The sequence below is a fragment of the Stenella coeruleoalba genome (genome assembly GCF_951394435.1).
Source record: "Stenella coeruleoalba genome assembly, chromosome: 6".
Taxonomy (NCBI): domain Eukaryota; kingdom Metazoa; phylum Chordata; class Mammalia; order Artiodactyla; family Delphinidae; genus Stenella; species Stenella coeruleoalba.
The window spans coordinates 74,280,314-74,304,974 of NC_137151.1; the positions used below are offsets into that span (position 1 = coordinate 74,280,314).

Sequence of the window (24,661 nt, forward strand, 5' to 3'; positions counted from 1 at the left end):
TTATTATCAGTTATTAATCTACAAACTGACAGGTCAGGTAAAGCTTTAAAGCAAGTTTTCAGTGCAATGTTTACAGTTCCTTCTTTTAAGATAGTTGGAGTCTATGGTCTCAAAGCATGTTAAATAATTCTGCCTTGGTAGTTACAAGATGTTAACACATGGAGAGAAACGTGTAATGGAAAGAAATGAGGCTTATCCTGGCTGTGAAATGCATCTTAACATATTGTAGCCGATGCTGCAGTATGCCAACGACATGCGGGATTATGAACTGCAGATCTGCGGGAAGAAGGCAGCTATTAGCTCTCTGTAGTCATCATTTCGGGATGTCTCAGCTGCTGCCTTTTGAGACTAACTAGTTTCATCCTGTCTCTGATGTGTTCTGCAGTAGAAGCCATGTCACTTGGACTCCCAAAATATTGTTCAGTTCTAAAAATCAAAACAGAAAAAGCCCAGTCAGATTAATACAAATCCATTGACTGTAGTGAATGCAAAAGGAAGCAAAAATTACCATAAAAATTACCTACGTGGTATGGTGTTAGTTCTTTTTGCAGACCATACTGTTTACCTCTGAGTAGCAATTTGGTAGGAGAAACATTTTTTAAAATGGCATAATATATATTAAGACATGTTGAGAAAAATTTATTAGAAGTATAAATGTCCTATCATGTACACTTATGATAATCTCAATAAACCAAACAATTCAACAAATAAACAAAACAATGCAACATTGTAAATGTTATACTTTTAGCTTGGGGCCCATAAGCATACACAAATATAAAATTTGTATGTGTACTTCAGTGCTAAGGGCTACGGACACCAGTTGTCTAATATAGCTACCAAGTAAAATATCCGTTTAATGTTAAGCCATCATTTGGGACATTAATAGGTAAAATTATTTAATTTTATCCTATCTGCAAAGACAGTATTCAGAGTCACAGAATCTTTTAGAGCTCTACGAGTTCTTGGAAATAATCTGGTTAAGCTCCTCATTTTTTAGATCAGAAAACTAAGACCTGGAAAATTAAATGACTAAGATCACACAGTGGAAAAAACAGAATTTGAACCTAGGTCTTCAAGCAGTGAATCCAGAGAGACCACCTAATTTCTTTTATTGTTCTAGGAGAATGTTACAGAAGATAAATCTGACTAAGCTTACTGTCAAACTTTACACAGCATAAACAAATTATCATATAAAAGGGAATGAAATAATAATCGCAAATATTAAAGTTGTGAAATTAGAATATACAGCCCTAACTTACTCTTTTATCTTAAAAATGAAAATGACACATGAACTATTTGTAGAACACAGGAGGAGAAGCCCAAGCAAAAATACCAGGGGTAGATGCTCCGAGGATGACTTAAGTAGAATGAGACCGACTTTATGACAACTGGTTATGAAACACAGAAATGAGATTTTGGCGAGGGGAGGGGGGGGTTCCTGGAATGGAACAACCAGAAGCACCCCACTAATACTGTTACCAGCTGAATTTATAAACTTTTAGATTTTATTCTCTTTTATACATTGGAGATATACATGACTTTAAGCTACTTCTGATTGTTCAAGTTTAGGTACGACTAGAGATTATCTAAGTACAGACTATGAATAGTATTTGTTCCTGGGCATAAAGTTATATCTTCTCAATATCAATTCCAAATAATCATTTGAAGTTCATGACACAGTAGTAGTGCCACTTACCATGTGTCCCAATTGTTTTAAGTAGTTTATATACATTTAGCTCATTTAATTTCCTCGCTCTTGTAACCTGAGGAGGTATGGAAAATATATCCCTATTTTTATTTTTATTTATTTATTTTTTTGCGGTACGCAGGCCTCTCACTGTTGTGGCCTCTCCCATTGCGGAGCATAGGCTCCGGACGCGCAGGTTCAGCGGCCATGGCTCACAGGCCCAGCCGCTTCGCGGCATGTGGATCTTCCCGGACTGGGGCACGAACCCGTGTCCCCTGCATCGGCAGGCAGACTCTCAACCACTGCGCCACCAGGGAAGCCCCATATATCCCTATTTTTAGATGAGGGAATTGAGGCACAGAAAGGTTAAGTGGCTTGCCCAAGATGTCATAGCTCATAAGTGGCGGAGCTGAGATTTAAACCCAACAAATCTGGATCCAGAGTCCACAATCATACCCATTACACTCTGTTACAATGTAAGGATACCTGTATTCAATGGTTTGGTTTCTCTATTGTTTTATTTTTTATTTTTTTGCGGTACGCAGGCCTCTCACTGTTGCCGCCTCTCCCATTGCGGAGCACAGGCTCCGGACGCGCAGGCTCAGTGGCCATGGCTCACGGGCCCAGCCGCTCCACGGCATGTGGGATCTTCCCGGACCGGAGCACGAACCCGTGTCCCCTGCATCGGCAGGCGGACTCTCAACCACTGCGCCACCAGGGAAGCCCGCTCCATTGTTTTAATTCAACATCCTCTGGATTACTTCTAAATTATTTTTACTGAGAAGGTCTAGCTCCTTGTAGATAAAGCTCCTTCTGATTCATTTACTGGTCTGTTTATTTTCAAGAGGCTATTTCTTATTTTTATGATCAACTATTTGAAATGGAAAGGAATGTGAGAATCACGACCCCATCATTTTACAAATGAAGAAATTAGGACTCCATACAGCACAGTGAAAAGAGAATGGATCTGGTGCTAGACAGACCTGAAACTATATTCTAATTCCACTTAGAAGCTGTGAAATCCTGAGGACCTTACTTAACCTTTCTGAGCTTTAGTTTCTTCATTTGTGAATCAAAATAATCATACTGCTCTAGCCCTGGTCAAAAGTAATTAAGGTGAAGTGTTTAACTTGGGGCTTGGTATATATTTTAAGTTACTAAACATTAGTTCCCTCCCCATCCCTTCCATGAATGAAGCCCAAAGTCACCAGCTCCTTACCACTAAAGTCAAGGCAAGAACCCAAGATGTCAACCTAGTCGATGATCTTTATTCTACAACAAGCTATCAAGAGCAATAAATTTGACAGCCAATTGCTACTATTGTTAAGAGCCCAGTATGGATTTCTTTTCATTTTAAACTAACCTTTTGTAGAAATTGAAAATGTGAACCAAAGCTAATTTACCAGGACTTTTAAGAAATAGACTTTCTTCTCTTGATATCCCTTTAAGACCTTACTGATAAAAACACAAATTGTAAGAACATGCACCATACCCATCAGGATAAACCACAGGAACAGTTAGTCTATCTAAAAGCGATTTCCCAACTGCTTCAATTTCATCAAATTGCTCCTCATCATTAATAGCTTCAGGCTCTTCTGGACAGTCTTGCAAAATCTACAACAAATAAAAATGCAACATCAATCAAGAGACACAGAAAAGGAATCAAGTTCATGCAAGTTTAGTAGATTGAAGGTGTTTTTGTTCTGTTCTTAGCATCTTCGTGTATGCCATTATAGAAGATTGATCAAAGCTGGCTCAAGAAATTCAAACAAAATGAAATACACAATCCCTACTAATAATATAACTGGAGTATGAAGAGGTTTATAGTGATTTCCAAGAAAAAAATAATGCTAGACTACTATTTGGAATCTAAGCTCAAACTGTGCTTAAAAAGTAGTATTCTTTCATTCATTAAGTAACTATTTATTGAAAACTTACTTTATGTTTATGTAGCAGCTTGGGATATGAATGAGATACAGATTTTGACCTCAAAGAGCTTACAGACTTCAAAAATGAAAGAAAATATAAATACAGAACAACATATACTCAGAGTACAAACACATAACTGATGTGATTATCTAGCTAGAAACTTTATAGTTATTTTAAAAAGTGATCCACTGACCTGAGTTAAATGATGTAAGCAAACAAACAAAACGAAAATAACAACAAAAAAAGATGTAAATTGATTAAGGTTTTAATTCAAACATAGGAAGTTCTACAGTCCTTCATATTATTTTTCCTTAACTATTACCATTTAAATTTAAATGGTACAAAAGAAAATAAGGAAAGAAAGAAAAAAAAAAATGCTGTGATTTGTAACAGTTAAGTCTACAAGTACAGACCCACACATAGTAGCCACTAAGTACATGTGGTTAGTGAGCTTTTGAAGTATGGCTAGTCCCAAATTGAGATGTTCTATGGGTCTAAGATACACTCCAGATTTAAAATAATAATACTAATTTTAAAAAATTACCTCCAAGAAAAAAACCTACAAAATTTGGGGCAGAAGAAACTATTTATTTTTACAACTTTTTTTGAATTATAGTTTACTTAATCCAATTATGTTTACTTCAGCATTACTCATAAAGGACATTTTCATATTGTAAAATTCTAGATTAAATTTAAATATTTTCCCAATCACTATCATTTGCTATACAAGTTGCTTATAGTTGTGGTTATATTTATGTTTACTGGTATAAAATACAACACACTCAAAAGAAAAATAACATCTGATAACAAAAGGCTTTACACAGGTTGGCACAATAAAATAACTTAAAGAGTTTATTACAAGCATGATAAAGGCCATGTACCAGAAGAAATAAGAATATTAATTTTCTATGAAAAAAAGTCTCAACCATATTCATTCTTACATAATTTCTTAAAGAGATCTAGGTTTTAAAATGTCCTTGCAGATACATTTTTAAAGCACGATCCTAAAAAGTTATCAGTGGTGTTAGAAATCAGGCCAGTGGTCACCCCGGGATGGGCAGCAGAAGCAGGGTGATTAAAAGAGGGTGGAGAGCCTCTGGGGTACTGGTAACGTTCTGTTGTTTGAATAGTGCACTGATTACACAGGCATGCTCACTCTATGAAAATTCAGTGAGCAGAACATTTGAGCTGTACACTTTTCTATGTTAATACTATACTTCAATAAAAAGTTTTCATTAAAACAATCAGTAGATAAACAAGTCAAGCCATTTTATGTACTTTCATTCATCATCACCAGGCCCATTTTACATTAAAACACTGACCTGTGGAGTTCAGTGACCAGCTCAAAAAGAGTTAACTGTGGACATTTCCTAACAAATGTACTGCATAACACAGACAGAAACTGCTTAATTCCTGAGGTTCCTGGCAATTTCTCTTCTGTTCCACAGACTAAGGCTATCACATTTACATCTTAGGTTTCTCATATCTTAAATTGTATTGAACATTCCCTACATATAAACTGTGATCGTTAAGAGATCAAAACAAAGTTAACTACTTAGTAAGACTCCTCTTTGGAGTGGAAATATAAGGCTTGGGTGCTATAAATTTTCACTGTGCAGTTGAGAAAAAGGTTCTATTGAAAATTTGCCTGCATATTTCATTTTTGGTTTCTGGGACTAATGAATTCATTAAATAATAAATTCTAGAATGAATCTTTAAAGACAACACATTAAAAAAAAGTTATTTTTATCCTTACTCTCATAATTTTAGCTGGACAGTCTCTAAACATTATAAAAATCACAAATGACCTTTTAAAAAATTTATGACAATTAGTAGTAGTTGCCAAAGCAAAGTTTCCTTTCCTGGCATAATGAAACAGATGGGAGTCATGACACCTGAAAGAACAGACAGTACATTCTGGGCACCAGGTCTGGTGAAGAGAGACGTGCTGCTGAGAGAGGACTACTGGATAGTTTCAACTCCTCTAACCACAGTACTCTAGCACTGATATGGCTTACTAAGAATCTGATTTGAACTTTCTAAGACAATACATTATATCTAAACAAGCTTTAAACAATGAAATTAATAAAAATTTTAAAAAAACAGACTAATAACAAAATTACAAGGTTAACACATTTTAAACGTACAAACACTACTGAAACTACATTTTTAAAAAAGCGAACCTTTTCAGCATTTGAGTGAAACGCAATAGCCATTTCCAGCCTATGTACCCTCTCTTCAGATGCTATTGTAAATTGTTTCCATACTCTGTTCAGTCGAGGAAGTGTATCCCCAGATGATCGAGAGGTGCAGCGCAAAGACTGGCACAGCACAACTGTGGCCTGTAGCAACTGTCTTCCATAGTCATAAGTGCTCTAAAAAAGAAAAAGTCAACATGAAATTATAATAAAAGAATTCTGAAAAGAGGGATGGGAAAGTGTGCAGGAGGACTGAGATTACAATTAAGCAACACTACTAGAAATCAATAATGAGTAAGTCCACTGGCACTTACTGCTACAAGTTGTCTGCATGCATAAATGATAAAGGGGAAGCAATACTTTCAGTTAATTTTTATTAAGTTGATTTTTTGTCTGGCTTCCCGCTCTTACTCTGTTTTCCCCACTTCGGTCTGCTCAACCATGACCCCCCACCCCACACACAAAAAAAAGGTTTGCTCCCTCATTGATCAAAATGAATGGGTGGCAAATGGGCACTTTATATTACATATAGGAAACCACACTGTTACAATGTGAACTCAATAGTTAGGGAAAATAAATTAAGATACTTTTCACATGCAAAAAAAAAAATCTGTGTTGCTATGCTAACACTAGTGAGATGCAGAAACTAGGGTTTGTCATTTACTGATTTACTTTCGTGAATGAACAGTTACTGCCTAAAAATGTCATAATATATACCATAAATCAGAGGAAGCATACAGAACCTGTATTCAGGAAAACATAAACCCTCTTAAGTTTATGCAGGCTAGTTTTGATTCACCGGCTGACATTTTCTTAGTTCTGTAATATTTCTGGATTAACGTAACCAATCTTCTTGGACTTGGAAGGTTAAGTTACATTACAATCATGCAGAAAGCTATGCAAACACATAGCTTGTAGAAAAGGAAGATAACCAGTTCTGCACCTGGGCAACATCAACAAATTTTCTATGCTTCTCCAGTAGAACTTTCGTTTCCTGAGCATCATCACCCAGTCTGATGTGGGTCTTAAGAAGAGCATCCAGAAGTTCACTTAGCCATTCTACTGCCTAAATGAAAATAAATAACAGTGAAGCTGGATTCATAACTCTTTATGTCTTATATCAAAACATCATATTTATATAAAGAAAGATTACTATCATGTGATTAATTAATCCATTAGTTATAACCTTAATAGCTTATTTCATTCAATGCCAAGCTACATGAATTAATGACCTCTCCTCCCACTCAAAATTTTTAAAAATCTAAAGACAAGACCTATTAAAGAGAAGCACTCATTTAAAATTAACATCGCATGATTTATACTAATAGAACATCATGTGTTTATGTAATATAATCTTATTGGAATCTCATTATAGATTTATGTTACTACTTAAAATCATAAGTTTCTTCTATGTCAAGCTGGAATCATGTTCTTTGATGCTAACTATACAAAGATAGCAAATTGTTTATCTAGCTGAAAAACCTTCTTGTGGGTTAAAAAGCAATAAGCTACACCAGGCTTCATCCTGGGATGTGTAACTGACAACCAAATCAACAGTAATAAATAATACATAATCCCAATTTCTAGCTCAATACAGCATTTCATTGAGAAGATAAGTCAAATAAGACCAGTAAGGGCTTCCCTGGTGGTGCAGTAGTTAAGAATCCACTTGCCAATGCAGGAGACACGGATTCAAGCCCTGGTCCGGGAAGATCCCGCATGCCACGGAGCAACTAAGCCCATGCACCACAACTACTGAGCCTGCACTCTAGAGCCCACGCACCACAACTACTGAAGCCCGTGTGCCACAACTACTGAAGCCCACGCACCTAGAGCCCGTGCTCCACAACAAGAGAAGCCACCATAGTGAGAAACCCGTGCACTACAGCAAAGAGTAGCCCCCACTCGCCGCAACTAGAGAAAGCCCGCGTGCAGCAACGAAGACCCAACACAGCCAAAAATAAATTAATTAAAATAAATTTAAAAAAAATGAGACCAGTAAGGTAAGTGGGAATACAAAACTTTATTATTTTGACAGGATAAACTAGAATGTGACTTAATGAATTTACTTGCTTAGGACCATGAAAAGTACACTTTTGTTTATAGTTAGGTGAAATCAATCTTCTAAGAAAAGGCAAGTGCCTTGTGCCTGATTGATCTTTACCTGGGCAGCATCTTCTTCACATTTAAACAACTGCACCATCTGAAGCATCTTTAATCTTCGCACATCTACCATGTCTTCACATCTAATAAATCCAAACATAAATTTAGGACATTTCAGTTTTGTTGATAACTAGTATAACACCACCATCTGGCACCCATGTTTTACAGTATACTAAAATACTCAGTTCTACACTATGGAGACTGTAACTATTTTGTATTGATTTGTAAGAATTTTAGGGATATCTGTATCTGTGTTATATCAAAACCTTAAAATACCTGAATGGTACTAAATCACAAACCCTTCTGAGTATAGTATGAATTCTGCAAAATACTGAAGCAAAGCACAAACACAGCAGTACACTAAAACCCGAAGCAATATCAACTGCCAATTAGCATTAAACAACCTTCAAAGATAAAAATGTAAAGTTTCTAAAATACTAGTTTAGAGAATGATGCTCCAAGGGAATAAAAACAATAAATAAAGCTTTTCATTACATTATACATTACCCAGAGTAATTTTAAATTTTGAATTTAAAAAAACCTCCACCTATGTTCTTAAGAAAGAAAAAAAATTCTGTTGATCTCTGGGTGGAGAGAAACACAGAGTATTCTTAAATTTTACTGTGGTCTTCTTGGATAATATACAGATTACAATTTTAAGCTGACTTGATCTAGCTCAGCTCTGATCCCTTCATTTTGATTCCCTTCATTCCCATGCAATTCCATGAACTTTAGATGGGAAGGTGGAAACTCACTGCAGTACCAAATACCAATAACAAGCTACCCATGAGGCACTGGACTCCACTATAGTTAATATTCTTAAGGAAACTTGATAACAATAGGTAAGTCATTGTCACAAGGCTATTTTTTATAAGGATGCCCTCAACAAAAGCCCGTAACATATTGTTAAAATGCAACTTGGTTAAACAATTCTACAAGGGACTGAAGGGAAGTAATCATGATAAGTATTTTTACAATTTGAAGCTAAAAGACAATGTAAGACACTTCAGTGATGAACATGATATCATACACATATTCAACAAATATTGTCAGGTATGACTAATGTGCTTGAAAAGGATAAGACATGGTCGCTACTTTTAAGATGGTCTCATTTGGGGAGATGGACTTTTAAATAAACAATGTGATAAACACTACTGCGGAGCTGTATGAGAATAGGGAGGAACAAGTAACAAACTTGCCTTACAAATCTAAAAAGGTTTCCAAGGATAAGTACCCCTGAGTCTTAAAGAATAAGTAGGAATCCAGTCGGCAGAAAACAAGGAAAGACGTATTCTAAGTCATGGATGCATGAAATAGCATGATGCGTTCAGGAAAGTGAAAACAAGTGTGTGGTTTTGTAGAAAAATCAAAGGAGGTAAGATTATGCAGGATTGGATTATGAAGGGTCTCCTATACTATTCCAAGGAGACTGAACTTCATCTGAGAAAATAGGAAGTCACTGAGACGAGTTTATACAAGGAAGTTGGGGATTAGATGTGCGCTTTACAAAAGATTGTGCTCTTGCACAACAGACCGTAGACGAGCAATGCCACAGGCAGCTAAGATCGGGTAGAATGAAGTGTTCATGATTCAGAGACAGCAGAACTTGGGCATCTGATTAGGCTGTAAGGGATGAGGAAGAGTAATGATTTTAATAAATCCTTGGGATAAATTCCAAGTTTGGTAGCTGATGGTATTTTTAACCTGGATAGGAAACTAAAGGAGAAGAGCAAGTTTTGGAGGAGAATGATTCTGATCTGTCCATATTAGTTTTTTTGAGTAGTGTATGGGTCATCCAGGTGGAGACATTCAGTAAGTAAGAGGAACTACGGGTCTAACATACAGAAGAGGGGTCTGGGTCAGAGTCATAACTACTCAATCATGGTCAATATTAAAGAAAGTCATTGAAGTAGTAGAGTGAGAAGAGAATTTGGCCTCAGAACAAACCCTGAAAGCAGAGAAATTAGCTAGAGGACAAGAAATCAGTGAAGAGAACCAAGAAGAAACAGAGTGCCAGGAGGAGACTCATGAGGGTGTTTTCAAAGAAGACAAGGTCGTCAGGAAGTTTCAAGAAGAAAGAAAAAGTCATTTGTGCCTAATTCTATTCAGAGTGGTCAAGCAATGTCAGGACCAAAAGTATTCCCTGGATTTTGAGCAAGATCAAGCATTTATTACACATGGCAATTACAAAGTCACTTGTGACATCAGTAAGAGTATGTCCAGTGAAATGGTGAGGGGAGAGGGGAGACCGAGAAGGGATGAAAAGTAACTAGAGGCAGTGAGGAAGTATGAGTGCAGATTAGACCATCAATGACAGCTGTCAGGAAGGAGAATTCTAGGGCTAGAAGACAAAGGGTTGAAGGTATATGCATGTGTGTAATTGTCTAATTTTTTTTTAATAGGAGAGATTTAAGCATTTAAATGAAAGGCAGGGATCAGAGTAGAGAATGGGAATTGATGGAGTGAGAAGATGATGGGGACACACGGCTTTGATAAGAGCAGACATATATCATCTTTGTGATGAGAATAAATAATGAAATGGATACGTTTGCAGATATGAGGATAGAAGGAATTTCTAATGACTATTTTCTCTGTGATGTAAGGGAAGAGTTTCTGTGAGGTTTTTGTTGATGACCTTAGAATTTCTAAGTGTACAAAGCTTTCACACAACCATGCTAGCCTATATATACTAGCATATGTTAATTTAATCCTTTACTTTGCAATACTCTGCAATTGCTATTGAAAACTGAGTTTTCAAAGAACCCTTTAAATTCCTAGTTCTACATCAAAGGAAACTAAAAATCATCTTACCCAGAGTTTACTGTCTAATCCTTCTACAGCAAATATGAGAACAATGGATGCATGAAAATTTCTGAAACGTTTAGATGAAGAAACACATCAATGTAAATGATAGATTTAATAGCAACTCTAAACTAAATGAAAATGGAAAAGCAAAATTCTCCAAAAAGAGTTTTCTTAAAAGATAGACGAGTCATAGGCTACCCTGGGGATATGGAATGTGATGTACTTGAGTGGAACCGAAAATTTTACCACTGAGTAAAAAGGGAAAATGTACGCATTAATTGAACAAACTGCCATTATTTGTTAGTACAATTATATACAATAATCACTACATTCACCAAAAACCTACTACATGCCTACTATATAACAGGTAAGAATTTTTACTTTGTATGGAAAATATAATTACATCACTTCTCATTTTAATTAATATTAGGTTGTCTTAGCAAAAATTAACATGAACAGTCAAACTTTGCCTTTGTTTCCTAAGCTGCATATCTTCCATCACTCCTTGTATGTGGTCCACATTTTCTTTATTTTCAATGGTTACATCCTTTCCATAGGCCCAGGATGCCTGATTGGAGATCTGATCCAGAAGACCTTGACCTTTTTCACGCAAACCTTGCAATCCTACATCTAAAACAAAAGTTATTATATTTAATCTCTTAAACCAGAGAAGCTTTCCCTCCCTTAAGTAAATCCTCTCAGCAGATACTGTACTTGGATTCCAAGTATAACAACTTTGTACATTAAGCTACTTCGGGATGGAGGCCTCTGAATATTTCGATCAATAAAACCCCTTTAAATGTGGCTCAAACTGGAGCTCCCTCTCATTCAAATTCTCCCTAAAGAGAATTTCCAAAAGGTGAATTTCCATAGATAACAATTACTTTTCAAAACTGCAAATAGGAAGTGTGAGAATTTCTATTTTGATAAGATTTTCCATTTTTTCCTTTCTGTTTTTATGTAGTCCAATTTTTAGGAGAACAAGGCAAATATTCTGTTCAAAAAATATATGAGTTACAAGACATTAAAACATTCAAGCAATGTATTCTCACTGTAAAAGGACACTGAACATTTTGAGTATAGGCGCTGTCCAGCTTACACCCAACGAGAAGCAACACTTAGGATATGTTTACAAGACTCTAAATTAGGTACATATACCAGAATTCTTTTAGCATTTTTAAAAGAAAAATATGGTTTAAGAAAACTTGTGACATTTTGAAATAAATTTCATTTGGCATATTAAATACTAAACATGTATTCCTCATATCATCTGTTAAAAATAACGAAGACTGTAAGCAAGTAAAATGCCAATACAAACGTGATTTTTCAAACCCATTCCCTCAAGTCCTTTTCAAAATTAATTAAATTGGTTCAATCACATGTCACCATTTTCCACTAAATATCTGCCTTAAGTTACTGCTTTCCTCTCCTCCATTCTCCTTTGCCCTCCTGTCCCACTCAATACAACTCCCCTCCCATTTTCACATCCACTATCCACCTCTCCCAGTCACGTCTTAGGGAAATTCACTGTATTTCCTACTGTAGTAAAATGTAAAAAGCCTTGGTGTCAAGTAAGGGTACTAGCTTAATGAAATTGGACCATCCTCTCCTTGGAGAGTATGTCACCTCGGCAGTATTCCCAGTTTGGAGAAACAAATGCACAGAACCAAACCAACTATTTTTTCACAAGGTTAGGATATAGCAACAACAAAAATCATTGCATAAAACACAGTTTGGGGCATACAGGGTTTACCACAGAACATTTCACAGCTAATTACAGTTTATGCATGCACTACAAATAACTGTTCATAGAATATGCAAGACATAGCACCTGTAGATTCGGCTGCGTAAACAAGAAAGGCTAAAGGCCCTGTGAAGGAAGGGTGACTGACCAACAATGAAAAATAAACACTGTAGCATAAATTACACCCTTTAAGGGGATAAAGCCTTTTTTATACCAATTTTTCCTATGGTCCCTGTTAATAATTATAATTAGATCAGTATAAGTTGACTTGTCTAACCATGGTAGTGATAGTTTTTAAAAAAAGAACCCTTATGTTTCAGCATTTTTAAAATCTGCTTACCAACACTTTTCAGCTTCTCTTCAAGCAGTTTTAAAGTTTGCTGAATCGATGCTCCATCAGCTGGTGCTACATCTACGCACAACATCCCTAATAAGCCATCCAACTGCTGAGACAACTAAAGCAGAGGGACACCAAAGAGATAACCCTGATGTAATCAGCATCTAAAGTGTTTAATGATTAATGAGGTTTATATCTAATGAGGTTATCACAATTATACTTGAAAAAGACTCTGCTGTTAAAAGACAAGGACAAATAATTAGAATACATGTTATCTGAATGACAGAACACACAGATGCATGCACCAGGAAGACAAAGTATGTCCAGGTCAGCAGAATGTTAAAAAGTATTGAAACTTCCATTTCAATCTATGTTATAAAGCATGAAGACTGAAAAAACTATCCAAATGAAATTATCTAAGAGGTTGGGACACTCTATTTAGACAAAAAAAAAAAAAAAGTTTAGTTGCATGCAGAATGACTTAAAATTTTTTAAAAAATCAAAGAAGTGTATCTTATTTCCCCCACCAGTAAATTTTACTGTTCCAGAAAAATAATTAGGAGACATGCAAACCTGCAAAAATGATGTGCAGATAAGTATTCAGATAATTTGAAGAAAAGAAAAGCAATCAGAGTAGACACTTACATCTTGGGCAACACCATGAAATTCAAGAGCTGCTTGTAAGAGATTCTGCCTAAATTCCAGCTGACTGGCCTGTCGATAACAAACATCACTAAGTTGTTGCTGCAGCGACTTCAGTTCCACAAGATCTTCCTCATCCCCAGCATTTAAGAGTGCTGCAATTTGCTGATTAAGTTCCACATAAACTGCAAACCATTCCTGTAATATAGAGGTTGTAAAGTAAATTAAGGATCAAATCAGTTCCTGAAGAATACCTTACATTTTACAATATCTCCAGATATACTAAGTAACATATATGAGAGTTTTCTAAAGCAAAATTATTTAAATTGAGGACGAAAAGTCCCCAGCGCCCAAATCCTTCCACTGCGATCCCTGGAATTCACTCCTGCCAATAGCAGGATCTATTTGCTCATCCTGGCCTCTAAATGTCCCCTTCTCTTCCCTGTTGTGTGTGAAACCTGTCACCCTCAGAGGAAGCAGTTAGCTCTGCAGCCCTTCTGATGGCTGTTTTTGCTTGTACAGCCAACCTACCACAAGCCTGGAAGTGGGGGAGATGGCTGCCTCACTCCTCATTACTCTTTCCAAACCATTTCTTCTGCTCCTTCTCTCAAAAACCACATCTCCAATGAAATGCATGTAGTCGGATTACATCCTGCCAACGTTTTCTGTTGCAGGGCCTCATCTCAGAGCTAGCAGACTTCCCTGAACTTCCTCTCAGTGCCAGCCTTCTTCCTGACTTCCACTGTGTAGACATCCAATCAACACTGAACTAAGTCTTAGTTCCTTGACTCCCTCCCTCACTTCCAACTATCCTGTCCTCACCCCACCTCAGCTACCTACTCCAACAGACACAAAATTCTGTCATTATCATATATTACTATACAGCCCCCGAATCTTAATTTCAAGAATCCCATTCTCTGATCACCAGTTGCTGACTCTCCAATTCACATCCTTGAGTATGCCTGCTCCTACAGCCCCATGAGGTCCACCAATCCATTGATCTCAGCATGTTCTACTGTCCAGCACTCAGGAGCCTCAGGTCCTCCCTTCTACCCTTTGTCAGAGGCTATAACCACCTCCCAGGGCACAACCCATGCTCATGCCCTGCTCTCCTTCCTTCCATCAGATTCACCCGTCAAAAAAGAAGAACAGATGCAGAAAAAGCATCCATTTATGAGAAAAACTCTCCAGAAAGTGGGCATAGAGGAGACAAACCTCAGCATAATAAAGGCCATATATGAAAAACTCACAGCTAACATCATACTCAATGGTGAAAAGCTGAAAGCATTTCCTCTGAGATCAAGAACAAGACAAGGATGCTCATTCTCACCACTTATATTCAAAACAGTTTGGAAGTCCTAGCCACAGCAATCAGAGAAGAAAAAGAAATAAAAGGAATCCAAATTGGAAAAGAAGAAGTAAAACTGTCACTGTTTGCAGGTGACATGATACTATACATAGACTATCCTAAGGACACCACCAGAAAACTACTAGAGCTCATCAATGAATTCAGTAAAGTTGCAAGATATGAAATTGATTACAGAAATCTGTTGTACTTCTATACACTGAAAACAAACTATCAGAAAGAGAAATTAAGGAAACAATCCCATTTACCATTGTATCAAAAAGAATAAAATACCTATGAATAAACCTACCTAAGGAGGTAACAGACCTGTACTCGGAAAACTATAAGACACTGATGAAAGAAGTTGAAGATGACACAGATGGAAAGATGTACCATATTCTTGGATTGGAAGAATCAATATTGTTTAAATGACCATACTACCCAAGGCAACCTACAGATTCAGTGCAATCCCTATCAAAGTACCAATGGGATTTTTCACAGAACTAGAACAAATAATTTTGAAATTTGTATGGAAACACAAAAGAACCCAAACAGCCAAAACAATCTTGGGAAAGAAAAACAGAGCTGGAGAAATCAGCCTCCCTGACTTCAGAATGCAAAGCTACAGTAATTAAAACAGTACGGTACTGGCACAAAAAAAGACCCATAGATCAATGGAACAGAATAGAGAGCCCAGAAATAAACTCATGCACTTGTGGTCAATCTATGACAAAGGAGACAAGAATACATGATGGAGAAAAGATGGTCTCTTCAATAAGTGGTGCTGGGAGAACTAGACAGCTACATGTAAAAGAATAAAATTAGAACATTCTCTAACACCATATACAAAAATAAACTCAAAATGGATTAACGACCTAAATGTAAGACCGGATACTATAAAACTCCTAGAGGAAAACACAGGCAGAACACTCTTTGACATGAATCGCAGCAATATTTTTTTGGATCTGTTTCCTAAAGCAAAGGAAATAAAAGCAAAAATAAACAAATGGGACCTAATGAAACATAAAAGCTTTTTCACAAAAAAGGAAACCAACAAAAAATACAACCTACTGAATGGGAGAAAGTATTTGGAAATGATATGAAAAATAAGGGGTTAATATCCAAACTACATAAACAGCCAATATAACTCAACATCAAAAAAATAAACAGCCTGATTAAAAAAATGGGCAGAAGACCTGAACAGACATTTTTCCAAAGAAGACATACAGATGGCCAACAGGTACATGAAAAGATTCTCAACATCACTAATCGTCAGGGAAGCGTAAATCAAAACCACCGTGAGATACCACCTCACACCTGTCACCTCACACCTGTCAGAATGGCTGTCATCAAAAGGAACACAAACAACAAATGTTGGCAAGGATGTGGAGAAAAGGGAACCCTTGTACGCTATTGGTGGGAATGTAAATTGGTGTAGCCACTGTGGAAAAGAGTATGAAGGTTTATCGAAAAACTAAAAATAGAACTAACATATGAACCAGCAATTCTACTCCTGGGTTTATACCCAAAAAACCCCCCAAAACGCTAATTCAAAAAGATACATGTACCCCAATGTTCATAGCAGCACTATTTACAATAGCTAAAATATAAAAGCAATCTAAGTGTCCATATACAAATGAATGGATAAAGAAGATGTGGGATACACACACACACACATACACACACACAGACACACAATGGACTACTACTCAGCCATAAAAAAGAACAAAATGTTGACATTTTTAGCAAAATGAATGGACTTAGAGGACATTATGCTATGTGAAATAAGTCAGAAAAAGATAAATCTATATGATACTGTATGATAATCCATATAAATGTGGAATCTAAAAAAATAAAACAAACTAGAAAATATAATAAAAAAGATGCAAACTCACAGATATAGAGAACAAACTAGTGGTTACCAGTGGGGGAGGGCAAGACAGGGGGTGGGGATTAAGAGGTACAAACTATTAGGTATAAAGTAAGCCACAAGGATATACTGTACAACATGGGGAATATAGCCAATATTTTATAATAGCTATAAATGGAGTATAACCTTTAAAAACTGTGAATCACTATATTGTACACCTGAGACTTATATAATATTGTGTATTAACTGTACTTCTATTTGAACAAACAAAACCTCTGACCTGGTTTCTCTTCCTGCTGTGTGCCTCCAGCAGCTGAAGGTGGCTGGATCAAATCAACTATGTGGATAGGTGTCTTTTTAAAGTTGTGACCAAATAACCTCAAATGGGCCTTCAGAAACCCTATTGTATTTCTCTAGTTATTTCACCTCCCTATTCTTATGATATGTTTTTTTCACTTCTTAAATATCCAACTCCCTTTCACCTCTTCACTTTAGCCAAAAATCCAACTTCATAATTCACTATGACGCCATCAGAAGAGAACTCTTTCATCCTCTCACAGACAAATCTATGACCTTCCCCGCTTCTGTAGCCCTAGGCTCTGCCCTCTCTGCTAAAATAATGAAGGAACTCTGCCTGATTCTAAGGCCAACTGCTCCACTGCACTCTACAGACTAACCTCTGCTGCCTATGCAAGGCTTTGCTCTTGCAATTATCTTCTCTTTTCAAATGGATTATTCCCATCAGTGTACAAATAAACTGCATCTTCTACTAAAAAACAAAATATATACTTAAGATATGTGGATTTTAATATATGTAAATTAAAGATAAAAAACCTTCCCTTAAAGGAGATCGTTATACTCACTCTATCTTATTTCCTATTCTTTTTTTAATTCACTCTGATCAGGATTTTGTCCTTCCCACTCTTATCAAAAAAATCTCAGTCTTTATCTTATTGGACCTCTCAGTTGATTTTAACAAAGGTGACCACCTCTCCCTCCTTTTTCACTTCTTTCCTGAGCCACAAAGATCCTTTTCGGCCTCTTCTGCTGGCTCTCCTTCCTCTCCTTGCCCTCTAAATTTAGGAGTGACCCAGGGTTCAGCTTTCCAAAGGCTCTTTTCTTCTAAACCAATACTCATTGGGTTTGGATGATTTCATCTTGTCCCATGCCTTTAAGTAACATCTATAGACTAATAATATCTTCAACCTTGACCTCTTCCCAAGATACTGATACCCAACTATCTAACAGCTATCTTCATTTGGATGACTAACCTGCCCCCACAGATACTGATTCTCCAGCCTCCCAAACCTACTTCTCTCAGTTTTCCCCACCTGAATAGTCATTAAGGCTAAACACATGACTCCTCCAAGAGCCAGTCCTGCCGGCTCAACCTCGTAAGCCTGACAACTTCTCATCACTTCTGCTGCCTCCATTCTGTTAGCTTCCTGTCTTCCTATTTCACTGTGTGTCCCTGCTCCCTATCCCCTATACAATAGCTGGTGATCTTTTAAAAACATAAATCAATTATCTGCTCAAATACTTCTCCAATGATTTCACATAATATTTAAAACAAACTTCAAGTTCCTTTTTCTGGGCTAAAATCACATGACATGTTTTGGCCCCTGACTCCCTATCTTGCTCACTGCACTCCAACACTGCCAACATACCTGCTGTTCCTCTATCATGGCAAGTACGCTCCTGCCACAGAGTGTTTCTACTGCTGTGTCCTCGATCTGAATTGCCCTTTGCTTGGATTACTCCTTCATATCATTTCAAGGTCTCTGATTAAATGTCATCTCCTCAGAGAGGCCCTTCCGGAAAGCCTTACCTATACTGCTCTCCACTCCCTCTTTCCTCAACTTGAATGTAAGTTCCATATGATAAGACAGTGCTATATTCTCAAGAGCCCAGAACAAGTGACATTTAGTATGTGCCCTACTAGCATGTACTGAGTGAACACATAAAACACTTTTTATATTAGGTATTGTAGATTTGTTGACATTAAATTAGGTAGGTAACAGGTACTGTTCCAAATGTGGTCTCTCTTATGCCCTGTACCTAAAACTTGGGTTTCTCTAATCTGTCATATTGTCTTATTGCCTGAACTACTATGGAATTTTTGAGTATGATTACAGAGATGATGTAGTCATATGTAATGCAAAGAACACCAGACTTGAAAGACAGACTCAAGGTCCGTCTTTTTCCTTCCTAAGGGTGTGATCTTCATCAAGTCACTTAATCTCTCAGAATCCTTTTCTTGATTTATAGCAGTATGTTCAACTGGTGGCAATTTTGCTCCCTAGGGAACATTTTGCAATATTTAGAGACATTTTTGGCTGTCACAACTGTGAGGGAGGGATGCTACTACACCTAGTGGGTAGAGGCCAATGATACTGCTAAATACCTACGATCACAGGACAGTCCTTACAACAAAGATTTATCAATAAATAAATCAGTAATGCCAAGGTTGAGAAAACCTGTTCTCTACAGCTGTCCTTCCGTGTCCTTGGGGGATTGGTGCCAGGGATTCCAAATTCCAGCCATGCTCACGTCCCAATTTATGTAAAATACTTTCTAACCACAGAGTGATTATAAAGGTTAATGGAGACCGACTGATTTAAAGCAGAAAATATTGCCTGAGAAGATGATCACTGTTGTGTTCTAAATAGAAAGGGATTTCACAGTCTTATCTATAGTACTTACAAATTTAGTTAATGCTCTAAATAAGTTGGTCTAATTCTTTGAAGAAGTAATAACAGTGATTCAGAGAAAAACAGTAAACTAAAGGATAAAAGACCTGAGATATTATTTCTTGCAGTGAGAACTCTCTACATCAGATCACCTGGGGTGCTTATTAAAAATACCTAAGCGCCCCCCAACCTACTAAATCAGAGCCTGTGGGGGTGGGGTTCTGCCACAGGCCTTTTAACAAACACATCAGGTGACTCTCATGACCATTAAGGTTTAAGAACTACCATCCTCAAGCTGATTTTTTTTTCCTCGTTTAAACTTGCAAACTATAAGCCCTAATAACCAGACCAGAGATGCAAACAATTTAAGAACTTGTATGTCTCATGAAATTAACACCTGAAATTAGAACTGATGTTGTCATAGAGAAATAATCAGCCTCTCTGGGATGTGGGGAAAAAAATCATATACATATATATATACACACACACACACACACACACACACACACATACACACACACACACACATTTTAATCAAAACGTTCCTTCCTAGGAAATTGGGGAACATAAAATTTATAGAACCTCAGATGAACAGGCTGCATTCAGTTCAGTTATGGTCATTCTCTGGTTTACCTCTTATAAACATTTAACTGTATAGAAAATGATTATTTCTAGCCCCCCCCCCAACAAAAACACACACACACACACACACACACACACACACACACACACGCACGCCCAGAAACAAAAACAAACTTAAAAAAACAATCCACCACCAAGATACGGGATTTAGATTAAGATGGTAGATAAGAAATGAACCTGGATGTTCACATACAAGGAAAAAGCAGTCATCAGGACTGACACTGGAAATATATGTGAATTGGTGGTGATGCACAGTTGGTGAAATGATGGGTATTTATATTTTATACTATGATATAGGAATCTCAATCTAGGAGGAAAGAAACACTGCCAACACACTTAGGCTAATACCTTAGGAAGAAATGGGGTCTTGATTCTTTATGCAGACCTGTTTTGCTTACTATAAGGCACAACACACCAGTATTCTCTTCGGAGACCAGAAGTCAGTACTGTGGGATGAGGAGACACTGACAGAATCCTAAAGCAACTTCAGAGATTTATGCTTCTGCACCTTCCTATTATGTGCTTTTCCTACCACTCACCTACCTCCACCTAAAAGCTAAAGTAAGATTACTGGACTAAAATACTTTAAAAATTATTTTAAGTTATTATAATCATTTTCATACACCTTAATATTCTTTCTGTTGTGCTTACCTATTATTCAAAAACCAAGTAAACTTCTCATTGCCACTCCTTGACAAAGAACTATATATTAGTAGCATTTTCATTTTCTATATATTAGCATTGAATATCCTAATCAATTTGGGTTTATTTTTAGCTTTATTTCTAAAGTATGGTTTTATAAAGAATCTAAAATTTAATACTTGACAGAGTGCTTTAACACAAAATGGTACATTAAAAGTTTCTCCAAATTCTACCCATATTAAGCAATCAATACACTAGAAATTTGTCATTATAGTTTCATAAGACCTGAACAATTCCATAATAGGCTTTAAAGTGCTGACTTTTATTTACAAAGAGAAAAGAAAGCTTTTAATAAAATATTAGAACATCTTAAAAATCATAACCTGATACACGCGTCCTGCAGCAAACAACCTATTCTCAAGGTGACAATGCAGTGCCACCTATTGGTTAAAACAGCACAATTGAAGTTTTGCCTTTTAGAACTTCATGGAATATTTTTTTCTGAATATTTTCAATCTATGGTTGGTTGAATCCTTGGATGTGCGTGGAACCTGTGGATACGGAGGGGCCAACTGTATATATATTATCTTTGCAATTTTCCTAGTTAGTACTTGTAAGAGACTTAAATATGAAACTCCATAATTGAAAAATCTATATATTTTATGCATTTCACAGGTTCCAACATAATGGTTTTTCCTTTTATGCTGAAAAAAACCCTGAATACTTTGTATTTAACTTACAACTCCTGTTCCTGAGGTTATACTTTTTAAATTCAAGACTAGATAAAGGTTGTATTTTTGTACTATCACTCTTTCTTCTGTTACAGTAGTTTTTAAAATTTCACATGAATTGTGTTTCTATAAAAATATATAATTAAGCTATACTGGAGACAAAACCAAAACCAAACTTCTAATGAATATGTACTAAGTGGTCAAAATGTACTTGATAGCCATTAAACATACCGTACTTTATGCCCCTAAACCAAACAGCAACTTATCACTTAGTACCACACATGTTATTAATTATGCACATTAATAATAGCTCTGTAACTTGCAGAGGAAAAAGCCTCTCACACTGTGCTGGCTCTCGATCTCTTCGTGCTTCTGCTGTAGGGCTTGGGAAGCCCGAATGGAGTCTCCAATCCCCCACTGGGCTCTCAGCTGTTCTGATCCAGGCCCTTCAAGCCAGTTCACAACCTATGAATGGAAGTTGAGATGAAAATTTTAAAATAATCAAAAACTTTTCAAACTTTCATTCTAATTGGTTTTCCCTTCCCAAAGTTCCTCAAGTATTTTTTATTTAAATTATTTAAATTCTATTGTATAGGCAGTAAACATTTCTTCTGGAACTATACAGCTATAATGTGACAACTTTTCCAAAACCTAAATTTGATAAAATGTACACTACAGCATCTTAGGCTTTCAGCTATCTGATCACCTGCCAGGTTAAAAGAAATATGACATGCTCCCATAAGAGAGGCTTAAAAATTAACTTACGATGGTAAGAAAATTAGAGAACTATAGGATTTAGAATTGGAAGGGACACCAGAAATGACATTGGTCAAATTTCTTATCTAATACTTAAGAAAACTGAGTTTCAGAGAGATTAAGTGACTTGTTCCAGGTAACATAATTCATTATTAAAAAACTAGGACTAAAAGCCACGCATCCTGACTCATACTCTAAAGTTCCTTCCAAAGCACTCATAAACCAGAATCAATTAACTGATATAAAGTTAAAATACTGTTTTTCTCACTTGGAAAAGAAAATTAAAAACTGTAGAATTATACTACTGCAGTACCCTCTAGGGGGTCTTCTTAGGATCAGCCAAACATTCAGACCCACGAGACCATCTGAAGTCCCCCTGGCACCAAGTCTACTCAGAAGGATGAAGGGAAGGGACTGCAGTCTGCCAGGGTAGCAGGACTGGGTGTTTCTCTTCTGCCGGGTCCCTGAAGCAGTCCAACAGTTCAGGAGATGAGATCCATATGGGACAGATATGGGAGACACTCTGGCATCAAAACCTCACACCACACAAGCATCATGCCCATTATAAAAGTCACTGAGCTCCAAGATGCCCGAAGTTATGCCTTCCATCAAGTATTAAGAGTTCTCCCAGTCCAGAGCCAGAATAATTTTTACTACAAGCAATGTCGCCTGGTAACACAGTTGGCATTTTTATCAGGTTTTCAAGGGAACAGACCTAGATAGTTAAGCAAAGATCAAATTCTCATGCAGAAGAAAGGGTTTTGTTTTCTCTACCCACAAACATATATACTCTAAAACTACACAGACACAGTGAAGTAATTCTAACAGAAAAAAATATTGCCCAGCTTTACCAAGCTGAATTATTATTTATCAAGCTAAATTACAATTAGGAAGTCAACAACAGCTAAACTTAGGATATGCCTTAAATCTAAACTTAGGATAGGTCCCAAGAAGTGAATGAGGATGTCTGTGCAGCATAATATTAGAGACTCAGTGGAAAGACAGGCTTTCCTTATCACAGACCCACAGTGCATTCCATAGTTATTACCAGGGTAAAATATATTTAAAATCTAAGAGTTTATGTAATTTAAATAATCATATAAAAGTACCACATCATAGGGGAAAATCATGTGTGTTTCCTTCCATTAATTTTTCACATGCACTGCATTTTCATGTTACTCCAGATTTAAGTGCTGCAGCCGATTGTCAGAGTACAAGTAATTTCTATCCTGTGTTTTTCACTTCCTTGTGGCTACAGTTATTACCATTTTAATGGCTCGAAACCCCTTTTTTAAGAAGGCCAGCCTCCTTGCCTGCCTCCTTCCTTTGCTCCCTCTCATGTGTCCAAACAACCAACCAACCTACCTGACTAAGAGCTAAGTAAGCAACGTCCTACCTCAAGTAACTATTATACCTGCTTTCACAACTCCAATTCTCTACTGTTGAGCATCTAAGTAATTTTAAGATGAACATATATATATAGCAGTTATGCAACAGAATTCTTCTCTAATTCTCTATTGCTTTCCTAGAAAACATTTTCAATAGCGATCTTGGGTCCAGTGATGATACAATGTTAATTGCTAATAGTATACATTATAAAATTACTCTCTAAAGCACTTGTCTCTATTTGAAACATTCAAGTCATGAAAGTTTTAACTGAGAATAACCTTTGCAAGGTATATAAACTGACCACTGCTTTTACTTTATTTTATTTTATTTTTATTTTCTGAGATTCTCAGTGCAATTTATTAAGAAACATCCATGTGGGGGCTCTGGGAGAAACAGTATCTCTTTCTAACAACAAATATATTTTGTCATTTCCAAAAAAAACTCTGGAAATGGGGTTCTTGCCCTCAGTCTACTTCAAGCTTAATGTAAGAGATGAGATGGGTAGTCAACCAAAATAATGCAGCAATGATTACATTTAATTTGAAATCATTTATATTTATTACAAAAGTGGGTTACAAACAGTAACTAAGGAAAAAGTTGGTTAGATCATAAGAATGTTGGTAAGTTCCTACGTGAATGATACTAACTTTGAGTAAAATTAGGGGAAAGTTTCCTGGAAAACAACGTAGACGTCATCTGCTTTTGGATTTTATATCTTCTTACATAGATTGGTAAAAAACACCAAGACTTCTTGTTTTCTTAATAACCAGAGGGGAAAAACAGAACTACATACTAAATAAAAATCTTTTCATGAGGACCCAATACTCATCTTTGTTTAAATATTTCTCCCAGTGAGAAATCCTATACTGGTTCTACATTACATTCGGGATGAAATGTGGCTATCTGGCATGGCCATACTATGCCATGGATGATGGGGCCCCGCCTATCCTTCACCATTTCCTTCTTTAACTGAGCCCGCGTTGAACTTTTAGTGCTCCCCAAGGGCACCATGTTCTCTCACTAATCTTGCTTTGACATGGATCGTCCTCCTACCTGAAATCTTTTCAGCCCCTTCTCTTCGTGACCTCTTT

At 36.6% G+C, this 24,661-nt stretch overlaps 1 protein-coding gene across 19 annotated transcripts in view; it reads right to left on the minus strand.

Annotated features, from left to right (window-relative positions):
* Positions 1–286: 286 nt before the first annotated feature.
* SESTD1 (SEC14 and spectrin domain containing 1) overlaps positions 287–24,661 on the minus strand; it is a 262,393-nt gene continuing 238,018 nt past the window's right edge. For all 19 annotated transcript variants that reach the window (XM_079923851.1, XM_079923858.1, XM_079923862.1 and 16 more), the window contains 9 exons: positions 21,768–21,890; positions 13,509–13,703; positions 12,867–12,981; positions 11,253–11,412; positions 7,979–8,060; positions 6,758–6,880; positions 5,800–5,991; positions 3,180–3,301; positions 287–426 (listed from right to left, as the gene is read on the minus strand). In XM_079923851.1, coding sequence (XP_079779977.1) covers positions 297–426; positions 3,180–3,301; positions 5,800–5,991; positions 6,758–6,880; positions 7,979–8,060; positions 11,253–11,412; positions 12,867–12,981; positions 13,509–13,703; positions 21,768–21,890 — 1,242 coding nt within the window. In that variant the 3' untranslated portion in view covers positions 287–296. The remainder of the gene's footprint in view (positions 427–3,179; positions 3,302–5,799; positions 5,992–6,757; positions 6,881–7,978; positions 8,061–11,252; positions 11,413–12,866; positions 12,982–13,508; positions 13,704–21,767; positions 21,891–24,661) is intronic.